The sequence below is a fragment of the Pempheris klunzingeri genome, chromosome 20, assembly GCF_042242105.1.
Source record: "Pempheris klunzingeri isolate RE-2024b chromosome 20, fPemKlu1.hap1, whole genome shotgun sequence".
Lineage (NCBI taxonomy): Eukaryota > Metazoa > Chordata > Actinopteri > Acropomatiformes > Pempheridae > Pempheris > Pempheris klunzingeri.
Window position 1 is genome coordinate 5,816,582 of NC_092031.1, and position 18,802 is coordinate 5,835,383.

Below are 18,802 nucleotides of genomic sequence, written 5' to 3' on the forward strand. Positions count from 1 at the left end.
CTGTTAAAACGTGTAGTCAAGTTTATCGAACCTCAGTGCTCATTCTGATAATCAAATGGCCATTAAGTACACATACACCAACTACTGTGGGATGAGGACTCAAGCAGTAATAATACATTTTATTTAGGGCGCCTTTCAAGGTCGCCGTACAAAATACAAATAAAAGTGCAATACAACAAGTAAACAGTAAAACAAGAGGATACTTAACTTTTTCAAATTAATACCTTGACAGTAAATCATGTTCAGACATTTGTCCTGCAAATGAATTCTAGTTTTCTGGATACCAGGCTAGTGGCCTCCACTGTTAGACTGTTGGACTCAATGAAATCAGTCTCACTGTGTAGGAAGTACAAACATGGAATAACCTGCCCACACAAACTTTAAAACACCTGTATATGTGCACTGCTGCTGTCTGGGTATGTGATAATAGTTATAAAATCAGGGTTTGTGCCTGAGTGGTGATAAATGGGTGATGAATGGGATAAAATCAAGCAGACACCCATTATTCTGTGGCTCGATACTCCAGTATGATTACTGAGGGAGGACCTGCAGATGTAAAAGCTGCATAAAGCAGTGTTTATCAGCCCTGGTGGCGGTGACCCCCTGGCCTGCATGTTGTAGACGCCCCCCCAGCTCCAACACTAATTCAAATGAGTGTCTCACTACCGGACTCCTGCAGACCTTCATGATGAGCTGAGATTTAGAACCAGGTGTGCTGGAGGACGGAAATAGCTCAAACATGCAGGGTAGACTGAGGAACAGTGGCAGAACCTCAGCAGCCTGAGAGGAAGGTAAAGACTGTTTGACTCGGACAGGTGAAGGTGTAGTTGTCCCAGATGACCACTAGGTGGCGGTGCAGCAGCTAATAGTGAGCAGGGAGAGTGAGGAAACAACACCTAAACAACGACACATTATGTCAAGCTGAGGATAATATAACCACACGGTGAGTGTGTGTGTGCTGTCTGATCAGTCTCACCTCAGACTGACATAAGTCTAAACTCCTTAGATTTTCGTCTTTGCGCGCTCCCGTATCTCCTCCTGTCCTCGGTGCGCGCTCCCGCTGTTGACTGTTGTGTGCGTGTGGAGCAGCTGTCTGTCGGACAGGAGCTGTGGGTGCTCACAGGCGAGGAGACATGGGCGCAGTGTGATTTCTTTTTTTTTTTTTTTTTCTCCCCTTTTTCATGCAAAATCTCAGTCGGATTTCACTTTGTAACATCACTGCTGTGCCTGCAGGACTTCTTGGACGCTTTTCTCTCATGCGTGGCTGAGAGTGTGTTTCCACAGACGAGCATGCTTTTATCACTGTCTTTGTTTGAAATGAGACGGGATTAAGATCTCCGGCAGCGGACCAAGCAGCCCGCTTCAGTAAAAGGAGGCTAATTTAGGCTGTAGCCTAACTTTTTTCTCGGGGCAGGGATGTCTTCGGCTCGGGTGGCTTACATTGCGCCCTGGTGGACTTACTGGCTTCACAATTTTCCTCACATCAACCTGAGGTTTCAGCCCACTGACAACAGCTTCCAGCCTGAAGAAGAGAACTACCAGCAGGTCAGTAGAGGATGGGACATGGGGCTTTACCAGGAGCCCCCCCACAACATGCCCTATATGGACGTTTAACGCATTGTGGCTTATTGGAGCCTCTTCCTATAATAATCCTGCTTCTCTCTTCCTATAATAATCCTTTAATGTATGGCTAATCATTTCCCTGACACTCCTGTGGTTTCACTACAATCACTTACAGGGTGTTTATTATCAGTATGCTCTCTGCTGCCTTCACATTCACATTACATTTTTCATTACTGATGACAAAAAGTGGCCCGTAATGTCTGCCTGGATGTTATCCAGTGCACTTAAGTGGTGACCACCTCCAAGAGTCCACCACATTTATTAGGAGCCCCAGCCTGTCTCACAGCTCAGTGAACCAAGACGCACAACGCTTGGAGTATTGATGCTGTGTGTTTTAGATGATTTCAGCGGTGCTCCTGAAGGCAACCATTGCTCCTCTTTGCAAAACTGGTATCACACCACTGAGTCTCATGTGCCTTTTTCAAAAAAGAATGATTAGATAGGCCTACATGCTGCCTGCCAGTGGAGATAGAACATGCAAGTGGGACAGATACTTAGTTTTTATGTCTGTGGGAGAGAGAGAGAGAGAGAGAGAGAGAATCAGGAAGCATTGTGGGTGAATCTTGGCATAGATGTGCTTCACCCATGGGAGTTAAATTGTCCCCATCCAACTCCAGAGGCGGTGACAGGGCTGTTTCACACAGTTCTGAAGTGGGTTGGGATGAGCTGCTGTGTGACTAATGTCCTGCTTATGAGCACATGTAAAGTACTATGAATGTTTTATCATTTCACTGCTGAATTTTTCAAGGCTACAGTTTAGCTGTCCTGTCAGAGCACATAGCTACATCATGCTGAGAATAGGTGACACTGAAGTTTGCTGCTGGAGTGTTTTAGCACAGTGGTTTTCAGGGTGAGGCCTGACAGAGTGGGGCCTCGTAAAGATGTGGAAGCCTTTAATTTGGGACAGACAATAGAATAATGTGTGTGTCAGTCAAATGTGAACTAGTAGAAGGATAAACATGCAGAAAGCAGTTCAATCCTGACTAATAATGCCTGGAGGAAAGGAGCTATAATATAAACTAGTATCACAAAAGACAATACTGTGGTGTATTGTTTTATCGAACTTTGCAATCACACTTTAACTTTTTCCATCATCAGTGGTACAAAATAAAGCCATTAATTTCAGTTACACAGGAAAACCTAGCTGAAGTTTGTTAATATTAGCCAACGGTAGCCACCATAAGCTACTGGTCTGCTAAATAGCAAAATGGAACGCAGCCATCATTCATTTGATCATTTCCTTACGCTTCTACCGTGAAAATGTCTCCTGTAAAAAAGATTTTTTTTGTTAGCTGGTTGGAAGCAAACAGTTGCCATCATCGTCATTTTTCTGGCCACATGTGACAAACATTGGTCTGACAATCGCTTTCTTTTAGCTCGTTTTTGGGTCTCCACCAACTCCTGATGGAAACATGGTGCCCCAGCTAACTGCTTTACCACGTCCATAAGCCATGTCACCAACGTTGTCTGCTGTTTGGTGTGTAGCATTAAAACATACTGACTCACTTTTTTCTGGAGCCAGCACCTTTGGCCCAGTAGCATCTTAAGGTGTTAAACACGTGAGCTGGGATGCTAACATCTGCTTTTACCTGCTGTCTTTTCAACAACAGTCGAACAGTAGTTTGATGCATTTTGGCTCCACAGTTTATCAGATGGTGTGCTGGTATCAGGCCGAGTGGAGGAGATTATTATTTATTTTTTTCTCTTCTCATGCTGCCTGTTTCCATTCTCAGTAGCGCTGTGGGATTGGAGGGAGGCTTGTCTTAGCGGGAGAGCAGCACTTCCTCCTGAGGAACTGTCAACCACAGGCAGGCACTTAAGTCAGGGGTGGGAAACTCTTCTCTATGTTCTCTATGGCTCTTGTTTGTCTGTTTGTCTCACAGCCGTGTCTCTGATACAGCCACGCTCCTGCTCTCTTTTGTCTTTCTTTCACAGATATAGGTCAGGCCCTTTATTCTCCCACTTCGTAGAGCAATTTTCTATAAAGCACCAAAGCTAATGACACAATTTCAAGCTGATGCAACACTATTTAGGCCATTACATTTCCTGTCCTTTGTGGGCTGTCAAGCTTAATTCTGCTCGCCACCTCCTGTTTTGACTGCATTAGTAGCAGTGATAATCTTCTAATACGCAATCAGGGAAAACGGGTGATATATTGCCCCTGGATTCACTTTCATAGTTGTTAAGTTGTAATTTATGCTTGAATTATTGAGGGCTATTTTTAATATAACTAATGAAATGACTCATCAGTACAATCAGTTTAATGTGGTCAGCAGCCCTTTGTAGGTGCCAGTAGTAGTCCTGCATACAAGGCAGCATACAGTCTATGTTTAAGAGGACTTGAGGACCTGTGGTACTAATGAGTGTTTTATCCAGTTTGTTTCCGTGCGAGAATGATTAACAGCTTTGCAACTGATGTTTAATGGTAAAGAATTCAATTTAACAGAACAAAAATCAAGCTTTATAATGGGACCGTGTAGTGTTGAGTCCACTCTTTTGTAAAAGAGTTGCTGAATCGATGTTTCATTGGCTGCTGCTGTGGAGAGTATTGAGCAGTTGAGCCATGCCTTTAACCCAGGCTGTATGCCTTTTCAGAGGAATTGTAATTGGCTAGCTGTGGCGTGGGCAGTCCTGGTGAATTCCTTTGTTGGCTTTGGTCCAGCAAATGTGATGGAATGCAAGGGGTTGTGATCTTTCACTGTTCTTTGTCTGCACGAGTGTGTGCACGATAGTAGGTTTCTCACCCTCTGTTGGACGCTGGTATTGTCAGCAATGGAATGTCTGTCAGCTGAATCACCTGACTAGAGTTTATCCTCTAATTTTTGTCTTCTGACAATAATAAAGCTATTCTTCTTCATCTCAGTCACATATTTAGAAAAATCTGACCCAGTGCTGCATTAAACTTCGAGTTAAGAGTCTTTTTTTGCTGGGGATGAGCCACCATGGGTCATATGCCTGCTACACTCAGAGCTGAAGCATGGAGCATCACACTGATCTCTCTGGAAGAGAGTCTGGGCATGTTTGGACAGTCCCTCTTTGGTGGAGTATCCGGTGTTGCACTTTTGAGTTACGAAAGTGCCAAAAGTTCTGTTTCGACAGTCAAACTCTGCCCACTACTTTCACTACTCCACATACCTGCTGTGTGAAGTGGAAAGTTATGACGTTAAGACACATCCACCCTCAGTTTGTTTTTAGCACCCCAAGATCTTCACTGACCTCTTGGTGAGAAAGTGCTGATGATTGCTTCGGGGATGCACATGCTGCTGAGAAGATCTGTGGATCTCTGCAGCGATCGCTCGGTCTTCCTCAGCCGAGTCCGTCTGATGTGTGAAATGTGTTTCTCTGCTCCTAATCTCTCCGTCCCAAGGATGGCAAGAGGGCGAAAACTGAAAAAGCTCACCCAAAAATAGGACTGGGGCCTAGTTTTTCTAATGTGTGTGTGTGTGTATGTGTGTGTGTCTGTGTGCATTGAGCCAGACATCATGTGTAGGTCAGCAGGTCCTCGTCCATCTGACTTCCCTTCCCATTTCCTGCTCTGTGGTGCAAACAAGTTTGTGCCAGATACGAACGTGTTCATCACATGTGCTGCCGCTCCTCATACCCATCCAGTCAAGGCACCATGAAACTATCCAAGCAGCCAGAACCACAGCATTTTATTTGTGATTATAAATGCTGTCATTAAGTCTCTGAGTGACATCGTTCTAGTCCGATGTAACGCTGCTTCAGTTTGCCTTACGATATGGTACATTTGTCTTTTGGTCTCTGAGCCAGCAAGCAGCGTTATTGCTATTATCGGGGGCTAATTACATCAAAACAAAATTAGAAATTAGGCTGTTGCTTTCTCTAATAATTAACTGACAGTACGTAGCTATTCCTGAGGGGAAAATGTGCCACGTTCTGTCTCACCACTAAAACAGTCTGCATGGGGAGGGAGCTACTGTAGCTCAGAGTGTGTTTTGTATTTCAAGCTCTTTGCGCTTGTTCCAACTTAAGTTTTAACAAACATGGACTTCCATCTAGGTTTTACACTTCCTGTATATAATTACGGAATGAAGAACGATGGTCTGGCCTCCAGCAGATGAGAACTTTTTGAAGGCTTTTCATCCATAGCGGCAAAATTTGTTCACAATAAAACAACATTCACTTTTTTTGTTTTTGTCTCTCCACTGATCATTTGAATGCGCAGCTCAGACAAGCTTCTATTGAAAGCTTTTATATTGCTGTTACCGTGGCCTAGAATGACACGAGGTAAATAAACAAGCCGACAGACGTGCTGTTCAATTACAGGAGCAAACACGCACTCTTAACACACTTGATCTTCTTGCTTTAGTGGCTTTTATGACAGAGATTCCCTGGCAACAAAGGCCCCACCTGAGTGCATCTACACGTTCTCCTCCTCCAGACCTTGCTGGGTTTTTTTTCTGTTGTCTTTGTTTTCCGTGTTTCTCTGTTTTTCTGTGGTCATCAGCATTTCCTTCACCGCCTCCCCTTTGTTCATTCGCGTTAGACATTCCTGTACCAATAGATGTGCTCATATAGATGCCATTGTGTTCTGCATGGAGGACAGAGAATCTATGTGAAGGATAAAATTTGTATTTAGAAAAAGATGGCATCCTTCAAGTGGTGAACTTGCTTTGATTGTATGGAGCAGTGATTCCATAAAGTGCAGTTATGATTGTGTCATTTTTGATTTAATTGATTATATTTGTTGACTTTGTGATCTTGAATACTTGATTGTCTTTGCAGCAGCTCATCTACAAGCAGCTGCAGTTTACTTATCACAGCTGATTTTTCAAGTGAACGCATTCTGTAAGCTCTTGGAGTAGCTTCGTTTTAGTTTGTGTGATAGAAAATCGACAATTATGCATACCAAGGGCTGGAAATCCATTATCTGCTCTGCTATCACAACCACTCTGAATGCATTGGAAATCTTACCACCTCCTATTGCCTCCTCGTCAGGAAAATCAATCTTAAATCTGTTGTTCTTGATTTCCATGCTCCTTGTCCAACCCCAGCCTCTCCCTGTTTGTGTGAACGGCTGTGTAATCTTATTGTTAAAACAGTGATTCACCTCAGCTCATCCTCCGTGGCAGTCACAGAATCTGTTTTTTCCTTACACAGCCGTCTCCTTAGTTCTCATTTGTTTCATGCGTACACATAAAAACACTCACTGTGTCCCCTCTGGCTCTCCAGAAGGTCATTAACCCCAATCTGTCTCTGTAGTGCTTGAAGCCAGTGATTAGCTTCACTTGATTGGCTAGATGGTATGGCCGAGGCCTGTACTAATAAGGCAGTATGTCCATCCCTCATACTGATCTAACGACATTTTAACAGGATGTGACGGCACTGACTGACTGTCCATGGTGACCAGGGTTCAGGATTGTTTGGTGTTCCTCTGCATGTCCTTGTGTCATTATTTCAGTTGGTGATGAAGAGCACAATGAGAACCTTCAGCAGGTCAGATCGAATGTATGCACCCACCCAAGCTGCATACAGCCACATTTTCCCTCCAGCAGAAACAACAATGATGAAAGTCTGCTCTTCCAATGAAGCTGGGGGGTTGGGTTTCCTTTGTTGTGGGGGTGCAGCATCAAAATCGCGACCCCTGGCTCCCTTGAGGGAAGGGTTTGGGCTTTGGGTCCACAGAAGGTGTCAAGAAAAGGGGGAGATAACATGCTTCACTGCACTCCAAAGAAGTCCTGGTATGCATGGTCTGCATAGATGTAGTTACTAAACAGAGATTCATGAAGGTCACACAGAACAGCAGTAATATGACACTATACGGAGAAAATGAGCAACCGCTACACCTGACAAAGCTCCTGGGTCCTTCAGTTTGTAATAACAAAGCGTGGAGCGCAACAAGGCAGTGCAGCGAAACCGATATAAAGGATCCTTTAGCAATGAAGCCCCTTCTTCCTGCCTCTTCCTCGTCTCATCCATAACCCATGGGTTGCTTTGCTGGGACTTAATGGCGTCCCAGCTGTGAACATGGGGCAGGCCCAGCCGAGTGCACTCTGCCGGAAAGAGCCCTGGTCCCTGGGGCGCTCACCCGAGTGTCAGAGTGGGACAGGCAGCAGCGTGGAGGAAGACAGTGAGTCAGACTGCTCCATTGATCTTTGTGTGGGGGGGGGGCATTTCTTCATAGCGATGCCTTTTCTCAAGGCACTCTTTATTCAGTAGGCTTCATTCAACCCTTCATGGTGGTACAACTTCATTTCATAAAGTGTGTCGAATGCTAAATGTATGAAAAGAAATCATTGAATGTGAATGTTTCACAGCACTCCACCAGTTTTGCAAAGCTTTGTCATAGCTTTATTCATACTTGGGACTAAAACTCAGCTTATCTCTGTTGCATTGATTTTGATCATTCTTTTTAAAACTAGTCTCATGTCTGCCCTCTAACTTTATGGATCCACAATACTAAATGACTTGAATACCCCTTTAGTAACTATTTCTGCGGGTCTCCAACAGCAAGAAGAGACTCCTGCTGCTCTCTTTGATTTTTCTGGTAGACTTTGTGTCTTTGTCCACATCTTCTTCCTTCTCTAAATGACCTGACACCCGTTTAACCCCCATCATGTTGAGGGAATGTCACTGTCCATTCAGGCCACACACACATGTATAGTACATCGGTGCACACTGCGCCTGGAGACCTTCTCCACCTCCGCACAGCTGTCTGCCACCTGCTGTTGAGCAGCCATGCTTGCGGAAGACACTTTATCTCTTAGCGTGCATTTAGCACCACTCCAAGTTTGTGGAATTCAGCTGTCACATCACAAGCCTGTTTAGCAGATGCATTGTAACAGATGGAGGTGCTTTCCATCTCCATGTATTAATTATGGTTATTACTTGTGTATTAAAAATTGATTTTTTTTAAAGGGCGCTGAGCATAAGGAACAGGCTATACACCACTTAGACTTCTGTGAGTTTGCATCTGTCTTGACATTCAGCACATCCTCCATCTCCTCTGTTTTCTGCCTCTTTCCATTCTGCTCCAATAAAGCAGCCTTTTAAACACTTGAGTCATTGAGAGGTGTGTATATTGAGGTCAAATTCTCTGGGTAAAACATGCCATGCCTTTATACATGGACTTTGAACATACACGTAACACAAAATCTCTGCTCCGACTCCTCCTGATGAAATGAAGTTGATGATGCGTGTGTGTGAAGCTTTAAAAATGGGCTGCAATAAAGTTGGATTTATTGCAGGGATTTTTAAATTGGATTGAGTCCTAAAATGGTTAGTAGATTAGTCATTCTATTTCAGAAGATTTAATTGAGTATTATAATTGATTTCATTACTTTTTACATTTTCCAGATAAAATGAAAATTGATTAATAGAAAAAAACAACAACAGATTACTCACTGATTAAAATAATAATTTGTTGTAGCCCTAATTGGCTCACACTGGATATACTTCTGTCTACTTTACATTTTGTTAAGTTCATACAGGGGTCACAGGTGTTTTCTTTTTTTTTTTTTGATCAACAAATGGCTCAAAAGTTCTTTTGAAAAGTATTCCTCTTCTAGTTACTATGCTCCGTTAGTTCACTCATGTGCCATCCCTTGAATTAGTCCATTACTCATCCTTTGGGGCAAAATTTATGGCCGGTTTGCCTTGTCACACACTTGTGTGCTCACTTTTGTACATACAACTACGAGATTCTTAGGTTTGCTCACTATTGTAGCAAACCTAAGTAAAATTGTACTAAAATTGTAGCATTATGCAACGTTCCTGCCTCAGGCCAAAGCCATCTACAACAGACTACAGCGTAATAGAAGAGAAACTGGGCCGTGCCCTGAGTAATGAAGAGTCTGTCTGGGGAGGCCATATGGATGAGGTAGCTGTGTCTTTGTCTTCCCTGTCCGGACAAAGGCACGAGCAAACACACACTTTGTCACTCAGGCATTCTTTGCTTTCCTTTTCTCTTTCCTGTGAATTCACTCATCCACACCCTGCTGCCTCACTGTTTTCATTACCTACAATATTCCCTCCATCACCCCCTCTTCCTATTTCTCTTTTTTCTCTTTATCTTCTCCCCCTCTGCTCCCTCCAGATCTCAGGGATTGCCTTTCCGCTCAGCTAGATCTTCCTTCCTTTCTTTCCCGCGTCATTGCCTCCAGCCTCACGCTCACCCCACCCCCTGTCTATAGGGACAATTGAGAGGAAACAAAACAGAGAAAACAGTGGAATAGGCCTCTTGAGTTAGGAATGAGTATGTAAGGAGAAGGGTGTTAACATATCGAGTCTGCTTTTATGGGAAACCACTCAGACCTAATTTAGGTAGCAGTTAAGTGGTCAGAGCTGCCAATTTGATTTTTACCAAAGAGTGAATGTGTGCACACTCTGGCCGGTAAAAGATAAATGGTGTTTTTAAACTTAATGGAAGGCTGGAGCACTTCGGAAGTGATGGTTCCTGGATGGGGTTGTGATGTGTGTGCCTTCTTGTGCACGTACAGTCGCTGTGTGCGACGTCCCTGAATGGATGCTACATAATTCAGAAGCCATTATTTTTGTTCCCCACTACTAAGAAAAAAGGACTGTAGAGGACGAGAGAGAGGGAGAGAGAGTGATAGACAGAAAGTGAAGAGTGTTGTCCTGGCCATAATGTTGGAATAAATGTTTCTACATTTGTGAGCTCCCTCTTACGCTTCATGCAATATTTTAATTATACATTAGGTTTTGAGGAGGCTCAGAGGCCCAAACACCATGAAACGTATCAGTACATGATAATATAAAGCAAAGTTTATTCCTTTGACGGTTGATGTGGACGCTAAGGAGCCAGGTCCCTCAACTGTCTACCTCCCCCTTCTGCCACATTCCCTCTTTTCTCTGCATTGCCTGGCTGCCAGGGAATCACAAGACTGAGGCATGGCAATTTAAGCAAGCCTGTCACATGCGGCTTAATTCAAATAGGCTGTGGTAATTCGCCCATTCACTCGTCCTCCCTCCCTGTCGCAAGGGCACCAACTAACCTGCACGTTTCCATGACGATATGAGCGGCTGGGTGGCCCAGTGTTTGCCCGTTCAGCAGGAGTTTCCCCCCTTTTTCTCCTCCGTCGAATAATCGGAGGCCTTCTCCCACCCAACCCCCCACGCTCCACCTGCGTCCCACATCTCCATCTCATTTACTGTGTTCACCTCAATTACACCCAGTTTACGCCAACTCTCATCACTCGAAAACCCCACCCGCTTTCCTCTCCGTCTCTTTGTCTCACCTTGGTGCACACTGCCATCCATCTGTCTGAGCACACCCATTAACGCATTTACTATTCCACCTCTTAAGCTGCGCCACTAAATTTGCTCTAATCTCCACACCTATTTTATGGGGCACTGGAGAATATGAGAAAGTCCAGAGGTCAGTGAGTGGATACTGCCCCGTCCTTCCTGTGACACCTCTTCTGCATTTTCTCCTTTCCTTTTTTTTTTTTTTTTTTTTTTGTCAGCGGATGTGTGGGAAGGCATGTAGCAGTGAAATGGGACAAGATGAGGCACTGCACCCCAACAGATGGGGCTGAGGAGAGGAGCCACAGCAGAAAGACGGATTGATTTTAGGGGGGAAGGGAGTAAATGATTAAAAGCAAAGATTCGTGCAGAAAATGCAAACTGATATTTGTATGCGTCTTGTGGTTGTAGTTTTGCTCGAGCATGAGCAAAGTCAACAGGAGGGTGATTCTGTCAGATGACATAAACAGCTGTTTTGAGGCTTGCTGAGGATTTTTCAATTCATGATGTACCTGGCACTTTTATAGCAATCATTGACATAATCCTGCAGATTATTCCATTTTTCCAATTTATAATCCCACTACTTGACTTGTGAGACACATAACATCACAGCATGAAAACAGATGGCCCAGCACCAAAAAGATTTCAAACTAAAAAGGAAGCGCAAGGGGAGAAAGGGGACTGAGCTTGAATAAACCCATCTGCTCACAGATGGATGCAGAATTCATTTGAGGCTGTTAGGACAGTCTTGTTGCTATTTTTGTCACAGCACTCCATCTCTCGCAGAAGGTGGGATGGGGGGCTAAAGGAGGAATGAGAGGGAAAAGTAGGTGCAGAGTTGTATGAGGAGGTGTCTGCTCTCCAGCTGTAGACAGTAGATGCAGCTGGCCTTGTTACTGGGGCTCCTGCAGACAAATTTGTTTCTCGGTGCATCTCATTACTACACTAATCACAGTAACCGGTGAAGTTACATTGAAGTTGTTTGTTTGCAGTCACAGAACAGTCACAGTGATGCTCTGCTTCGAGACATTTAGCAAAAGACAAACGGATAGGCTTTTGAACAGCTTTTTATCTGATGAACTCTGTAATCTGTAACGCAGTGCAAATGAAAAGTAAGAAACCAATTTTGTGAAATTCAATCATTAGAGCAAGCGCTGAAATGTCATAAATTGTATTTGGTAATTCTTGTGTTCCAGTGCCTCATGCTAACTCTTCACCAAAGCCTTGGAGAAAAGTCTCAGAGTTTCTAGTTCTTCACTAGCTAGCTTTTGCAAAGCACATTACCTTATTAGATATGCTACATACATGTATATGATACATTATCAAAATTGCAATGTCTTATGGGTAAGTGAACCAACAGGCACATTTCCCAAAGAGTAAAGTTACATAAAACGTGCTGGGAAGCATTAGTCATAAGTGACCCTACATTCCAGGTCAAAACGGTTGTTCATTGCTTGAGGCAAAGCGTAAGCTGCTTTTTGTTTCTGACTTTTCTGCATCATATCACCCCCCCCTCCTTCTCCCTCTCTCCCTCTCTGCAGTCTCTCATATTCCTGGGCTGTGTGGCGGCTGCGGGGCTCGGCCTCAACCTGCTTTGTCTGGCCATCTACCTGAGCTGTTTGTGCTGCTGCCGCAAAGACGAAGAGGATGAAAGCAAGAAGCCCAACTCCTGCTGCGTCACCTGGTCTGCTGTAGCTGCCGGCCTCATCACATGGTGAGAAAATCAAGACACGGACAAAGATGTCAGGACTAACTGCAGATTTATAGTGCACAGACACTCTCTGTTGATGTCTGCTGCTCTGTGTGTTTTCCCATTCTCTTTATTGGTCATTCAGTATTCCTAACGGGGAGCTGGAAATTGCATGGTGTTTTCACTGCAAAGACTCTCTGTCTGTTTCTGCACATTCTGTATTCCCACACGAGATCCATAACTTACTAGTTCAGAGCACGTAGACTCTCTGTATATTTGTCCATACAGTATGTCTGTTTGTCTGTTTCGATTTGTATTCTGGGGGTGTTCAGGGTCTCTCTTTCTAGTCTGCATCCCTTGTCAGTCCACCTCTCTTTTGAAATACTCTGAGCTTCTATTTGCAGTTCTGCAGATACTTGTGGTTTGGGTTCACAATAGCGTGCGCAGTCGTCTTGATTTCCTTCCTTTTGATGGGATTAGACTTTGATCTGCATCTGCTAAGACTCTTTTACCTCAGTGAGACATTGATGTGGATGAAAACTCTGTGATAACCCTTCCTATATTTTTGTATGATTTTGGGATTAAAAATCAGGCATAAAATGTAAGAGAGTGAGCAGTTTTGATATTTATATAGTACACTAGTGTTTTCTTGGAGCAAACGTATAAATTTGTGTTTTTCAAAACAGCTCCATATAAAGCAAACCTCCTAAGTATTGATAGCAGTATGATAGGAACATTACAGAAGTCCTGAAACTCAGTGCAGCTCAGGCATTATAATGGATTTTTTTAACGTCTAACAAATACTTTTTAAATAACATTTCCCCCAGCTTATTTCTTGCCTGAACTTGCAAATATAAAGTTTATCAAGCGTAGCCTATTTATTTGGCTTCTATAAAAAAACCTCCTGTTCACATTGCTGGCTGCAGCCCAATAATGGAAAGTAAGTTTCTGTTTACTAATGGTGAGTGAAAAGACATTTTTATCATTCATTTATCACATTTTATTTTTATCCTAGTAGTGCAGATCACGATCACAAGACAGTAAAAATATCGTATCTATACTGAATCTAAAACGTAATTGTCATGTGTTATGTACGAGGACATGGAATTGTTCGGTAAGTCGCTTCAGAGATTAAAACATTTTAAAAGAGGAGAAATGTTTCCTTATTTTTAAGATGGTATCTCACCCAATTTTCCCTTTTTAGATTTAACAGTGTAATGGATGTGATTTGCTTTGGCTGGAGGCTGCTGGATCTCATCAGCTCTATGGCGAACTGAAAACTTTCCCCCAATGTGAAATGACATTATGTTTAGCTGCGATAAAGATTAATGATATCAGGATCATAGCCATTAGCTGGTACACAGACAACCTAGAGCAGTTCATTATTTTTTACTGAGATCCAGTTTTTCATTCGGTTACCATTCAAATCAACTCTGACAAACATTAACCGTCAAACTACAGTGAGTTTGTTACAAAATTCCCAAATACATAAACTGCTGCAACACAGTCAGCACTTACATCACCAGATAGATCATATTAAGTCAATGAGATGTGCTTTCTCCACAAAGTGGCTAATTGAATTTGTTGCCAGATGAGTGGGTACTTCCCTCAACCATGTGACGGTCATGTTTAGCAACCAGTTGGTAATATTAAATTAAGCCTCAAAAATTATCGTACATCCATCTTTTTTCAGAGGAGGTTCATTGTTAAATGGAAACACACAGTGGTGTCAGGGTTGTCTAAAATATCCTGAGAGTTCAGCACGGGTAAGATGGTCTTTGTTCTGTACCGTCTCCGCTGGATCCCACCAAAAGTTTACATCCCCATCATGCCCAAAGCCACTAAATGCAATAAAGATGTAAAAAGAAAGGTAACACATACTTTAACCCCCTCAATTCAAAACGAACCACCTTTTAAATATCTATTTGGAAAGACCGCAGTAAAGCACTAATCATACACCACTCTGCTTCATGTCGCACACAGTTATTCAGTGGTTTCAATGGGTTCCAAATGGCTTCTGCTTCTTCTTCTGTTTATGTGATATTTAATAATGTATGTGCAGTTTCTTAAAAAGTAGACTGACTCAAAAATGGCAGCCCCCCCTCACATTAAAGATGCATGTTGCAAAATCAAAATTAGAAGAGTAAAACAGCAAGTAGCAGGAGCCAAGCACTATGGGAAATGTGGACACTACATGTAATGACATACAGCATATTCATGTAGTGTTCATCCAAGTCTAATTACATTTGACTTGATAGACTGGCTCAACTTGTTGGATGCTCTTGGAGGCCCTTGTGAATTGATTGCCTGGGAACTGGATTAGATTTTAAACATATTTGAAAAATGTCAGCCTTATGGCGTGTTGGTTTGTCTGAGCCAGATACTTTTAATTAATGACTTACAAGAAGGGCTTCATGCTTGGACCCCTAGAAATGAATGACCGTTTGCCGAGCTCCACCCCCATTAGTTAGCGTTACAACTTTCTGTTCTTTCACAGTGCAGTTTAAAAAGATAAGAAGGCAGATTTATCCCTCAAAGTTGTTTGAAATTACAGACCCACTGTTTCAAAAACTTCTGACTCAGAGCGACAGACACTGGCTGAAAACCATCTTTACTCTTCTACAAGATTTCTTCCTTTCAAACATCCATCTGTTCGGTCTAGCAGCTCAGGCTTTAAGTGGGAACCCCTGTCATGTCAGATACTGTAAAGACACTGTCGGTATTGTAGAATATGTCATGTTTGTGTCTCAAAAGTTGGTGCTTCATATATTTTTATTTATCTCTAAAAGAGCTCTTTAGTAATCCCATTAGAGTGACATAACATTTTGGTCTGGAATAGATTTAAAGAGTTTATGTGGCGCGACTTGATAAGTTGTAAGACGTAATATTATGAGATGAATGAAATGGGAGGAAACGTCCTCTGGGAAAATCGGCTCTCCTTCATGTCATTCTCAACTTTGATTATGTCAGTCTGCTGGATATGCCAGAGTGATATCCCGGTGGATTTTCTGTTGGACTTGGGAAGAGGGAAAACTGGCTTTATTTCAATCTCATCAGTCCTGATCTCTCCCCTCTTTCCATCCTCGCTTTGCTTTTCAGTTTATGTCCTGCTCCTCCAAACTCAGTCCTGCTCATCCTCCCCTCCTCCTCCTCCTCCTTCTGTCTCTGTTTCAAGTCTCGCCGTCCTCTACTCTAATTGCGTTTGGCAGTGGCTGGAGCTGATACGCTGTGATGTCCATCCTAATTAACACTGGTGAAACCAGAACAGATGTCACTCAGCTGTGGTTGCAGCCCTGCCCATGATGTAGCACATTAAGTGTGCAATTACACTGTAGTGTAACTGATCAAGCTGCCCATGCTAACGAGATCTGGACTGCAACAAAGGTACTGATAGTTTAGTTTAGTAAATGCAACCATGATAGTTTACAGTTTAGAATATTACTAGTTCTTTATATTACTGTAATAGTGTGGTATTTGTTGTTTTCAGGCAGAAAACTACTCCAAAGGAAGAAGAGACACAGCACAGACTTCTGCACGATTTATGTAAATGGTTCATCAGAAAGTTATTCTCTTTTCCGGGACACTTGAAATATTCATTTGTATCTGTTTATTGTGATAGGTGTCTGTTGACAATCAGAGAGCGGAAATGAGGACACAAGAAAAGGGAGAGAGAAAGCAAGGAGGAGAGATAAGCCGTCTGTTTACACGTTATCAGTGTACTCTGTTGGACCCCATGCAGAAATGCTTTGGCGCACCAGAAGCCTTTCATAGACTGCAATACAAGCACAGCAGCAGCAGTGTTTTAAGGCCCATATTCATTTTTGGGGTCATCTATTTTTAGTAACTGACAATTTATAACCTTGTTTTTGCTGCATCTCGGGCCTTAAATTGGCTATTTTGGAGGTTTTCTAGCTTTGGAGAAAATGGAGATGTGTGCATGAAAAATTTAGAAAGGAGCTATTTGTGTTTTATATTATAGGCCTACTGCGTATTAAGGGGATTTTTGGGGTTGCCCTTGCGGAGATTTCAAGAGGGCAGAGTGAAAAACAAAATCATCTGACTGTATTTGCCATATCAGGAGAGTCATAGCTGCCATTCTGGGGCACAATCTCAAATACTGAAACATGTCTATTCATAGTGTCTGCTGGCATTTTTCTGCTGCAGGCTTGAGCTTTAGGTTCCTTTTTTTTGAATTCCATTGAATGTCTTTTCTCCACTTTGTCATTTATCAACATGACAGGTTGGACTTTGGCTCAGTACATGCCGACTCAAATCTATGATATTCTTTCTCTCTGAATTAGACCGTGGATATTCTCTTTGAATTAGACGGTAGATATTTCAAGGAGCGGTACTAATGGAACTGGAAGGATGGAGAGAGTGAAAGAAGGAATGTGAAAGAAGAAATAGATTCTCTCCCTTTGCACATGTCTCTCTGTCCTACAAGTTTCCTAATATTAATTAGGTTCAACCCTTAAAATTTTTACATGGTTCATAGAAGTCCATGTTCCTCCTGGCTACTTTTACCCAGTACATGTTCTGTGTCTGGCAGTAGAGGATCTGTCTTTTGTAGGTGTTATTTTTTACTGGAGAACAAATAAAATGTACCACTGTGTGCGTCATCATCAGTGGATTATTATTAAATGTCGTTCCATGAAGGAAGTCAAATCATCTCCTATTCATTTTCTGCCTTTTTTCATTCTTGCTCTCTTTTGTGTCATACCATTTGTTGTAAGCTGTCTGTCTCCCTGTCTGCCTTCAGTATTCACTGTCTGCCTTTATCACTGTCAGTCTGTCTCTTTTGGTCTGTCTGCATCTGTCACTTCCTGTCTCTCTCCAAACCATTGTCTTTTTTTTTTTCTGTCTTTAATGTATGTCCGCTTCCCTTTCTCTGTGCCTTTCCCTCAGGGTTATATTAAGACCTGCAGGGTGGGTGGTTTACCTGCAGGGGGTTAGTTAATGAGACTCTGTCCTTGTTTTACTAATCAGGAAAAAAGCCCCTGTTGTTCTGCTCCACCTGCACTCAGCATCAACCACCGCACTGCTGCACAGCTACAACAGCTCTGCCAGACCTCAGTGATTCCAGGCGAAAGCTGCAGGAAGCACGGTTAACCGTGGATTTATTGTCTGTCTTTTCTGCTTAACACTTATCCGGAGCATCAGGGAGGAGTCCACAAGGTTAAGGAAACTGCACAGAGTCTCAATTAGGCTGACTGCTGCTTACCTTCCCTTTGGTGCTGACCTGACCTGCCTCTGGCCTTCTTCTGGAGCACATTTTGTGATGTGACACTGGTGGTATATAGCAGTGATTCCCAACCAAGGATACTTTTGCAATTGCTTTGGGGTATGTGGAAAGACTGTAGAAATTACAGCTTGATTTAAAAAATAAAAAATAAATGAAAACTTGTTTGCAAGCAAGCAGTTATGTTACCAGATAAATGGGTGCGATAGTTAGGGAAAGGTATTGGATGTGTCCATTAACTGTTGGAATCATCAGGTGAAAGTGATGGATACATGGTGAAACAACTAAAAGCAATGGTTAGTTGGTAGAAATGTTTTCCTAAAAATGATGGATAATGGCCGAAATAGTCAGCTAAAAGTTAAATAAATGGTAAATGATAAATGGTAATGGCTAAAAGTAAAGAATTTATCCATTACTGGTTGGAATAGTTAGTTAAAAGTAACACATTTGTCCAATACCAATTGAAGCAGTTGGCTACAAGTGCACATGGTTGAAATAAATGGTGAGATGGCTATACATCGATGTTGCGATTAAGAGATCAGAGAAAGCTGTATTGATCTTTTATGGTTTATTAGATGAGTGAAGAGCCTCACGCACTCATAAAACCTTGTAGAATTAATGAGGTCATGAAATATTGATCTTGAACAAATCAAATAGCCACGTACTCTCTGCTCAAATGTAGGAAATGAAGTGGAGCCCAATTAAACCCTTTTTCCTCCCTGTTTTATATCAGCTGGCATTGATTATCAGATAATGTAGTGCGTTCTGAATCAGTCTGAGCCAGTGTATGAGGTAGCTCTGCAATAATGAAGCTTCTGTTATACTTCAATGCGATGAAATATAATGTGTAAGAAGCACTGAAACTGCTCTGAAGGCTTGTAGTGGCCAGAGACCATGGTAAGACATTTTATGTTGGTTTTGGCTGTAATTTGTCACCCATATTACGCTGAATCTTTAACATTATATGCTTCATAAAAGTGGGATTTATTGTGAGGCTGTTGGACTGAATTGCACAGGAGGTGTAT

General features: G+C 42.5%; 1 protein-coding gene across 1 annotated transcript in view; it reads left to right on the forward strand.

Moving 5' to 3' along the window:
- Window positions 1-1,082: 1,082 nt before the first annotated feature.
- ttyh2 (tweety family member 2) overlaps window positions 1,083-18,802 on the forward strand; it is a 48,778-nt gene continuing 31,058 nt past the window's right edge. The window contains exons 1-2 of the mRNA XM_070852090.1: window positions 1,083-1,545; window positions 12,390-12,562. Of these exons, the coding sequence (XP_070708191.1) occupies window positions 1,417-1,545; window positions 12,390-12,562 (302 nt within the window). The 5' untranslated portion in view covers window positions 1,083-1,416. The remainder of the gene's footprint in view (window positions 1,546-12,389; window positions 12,563-18,802) is intronic.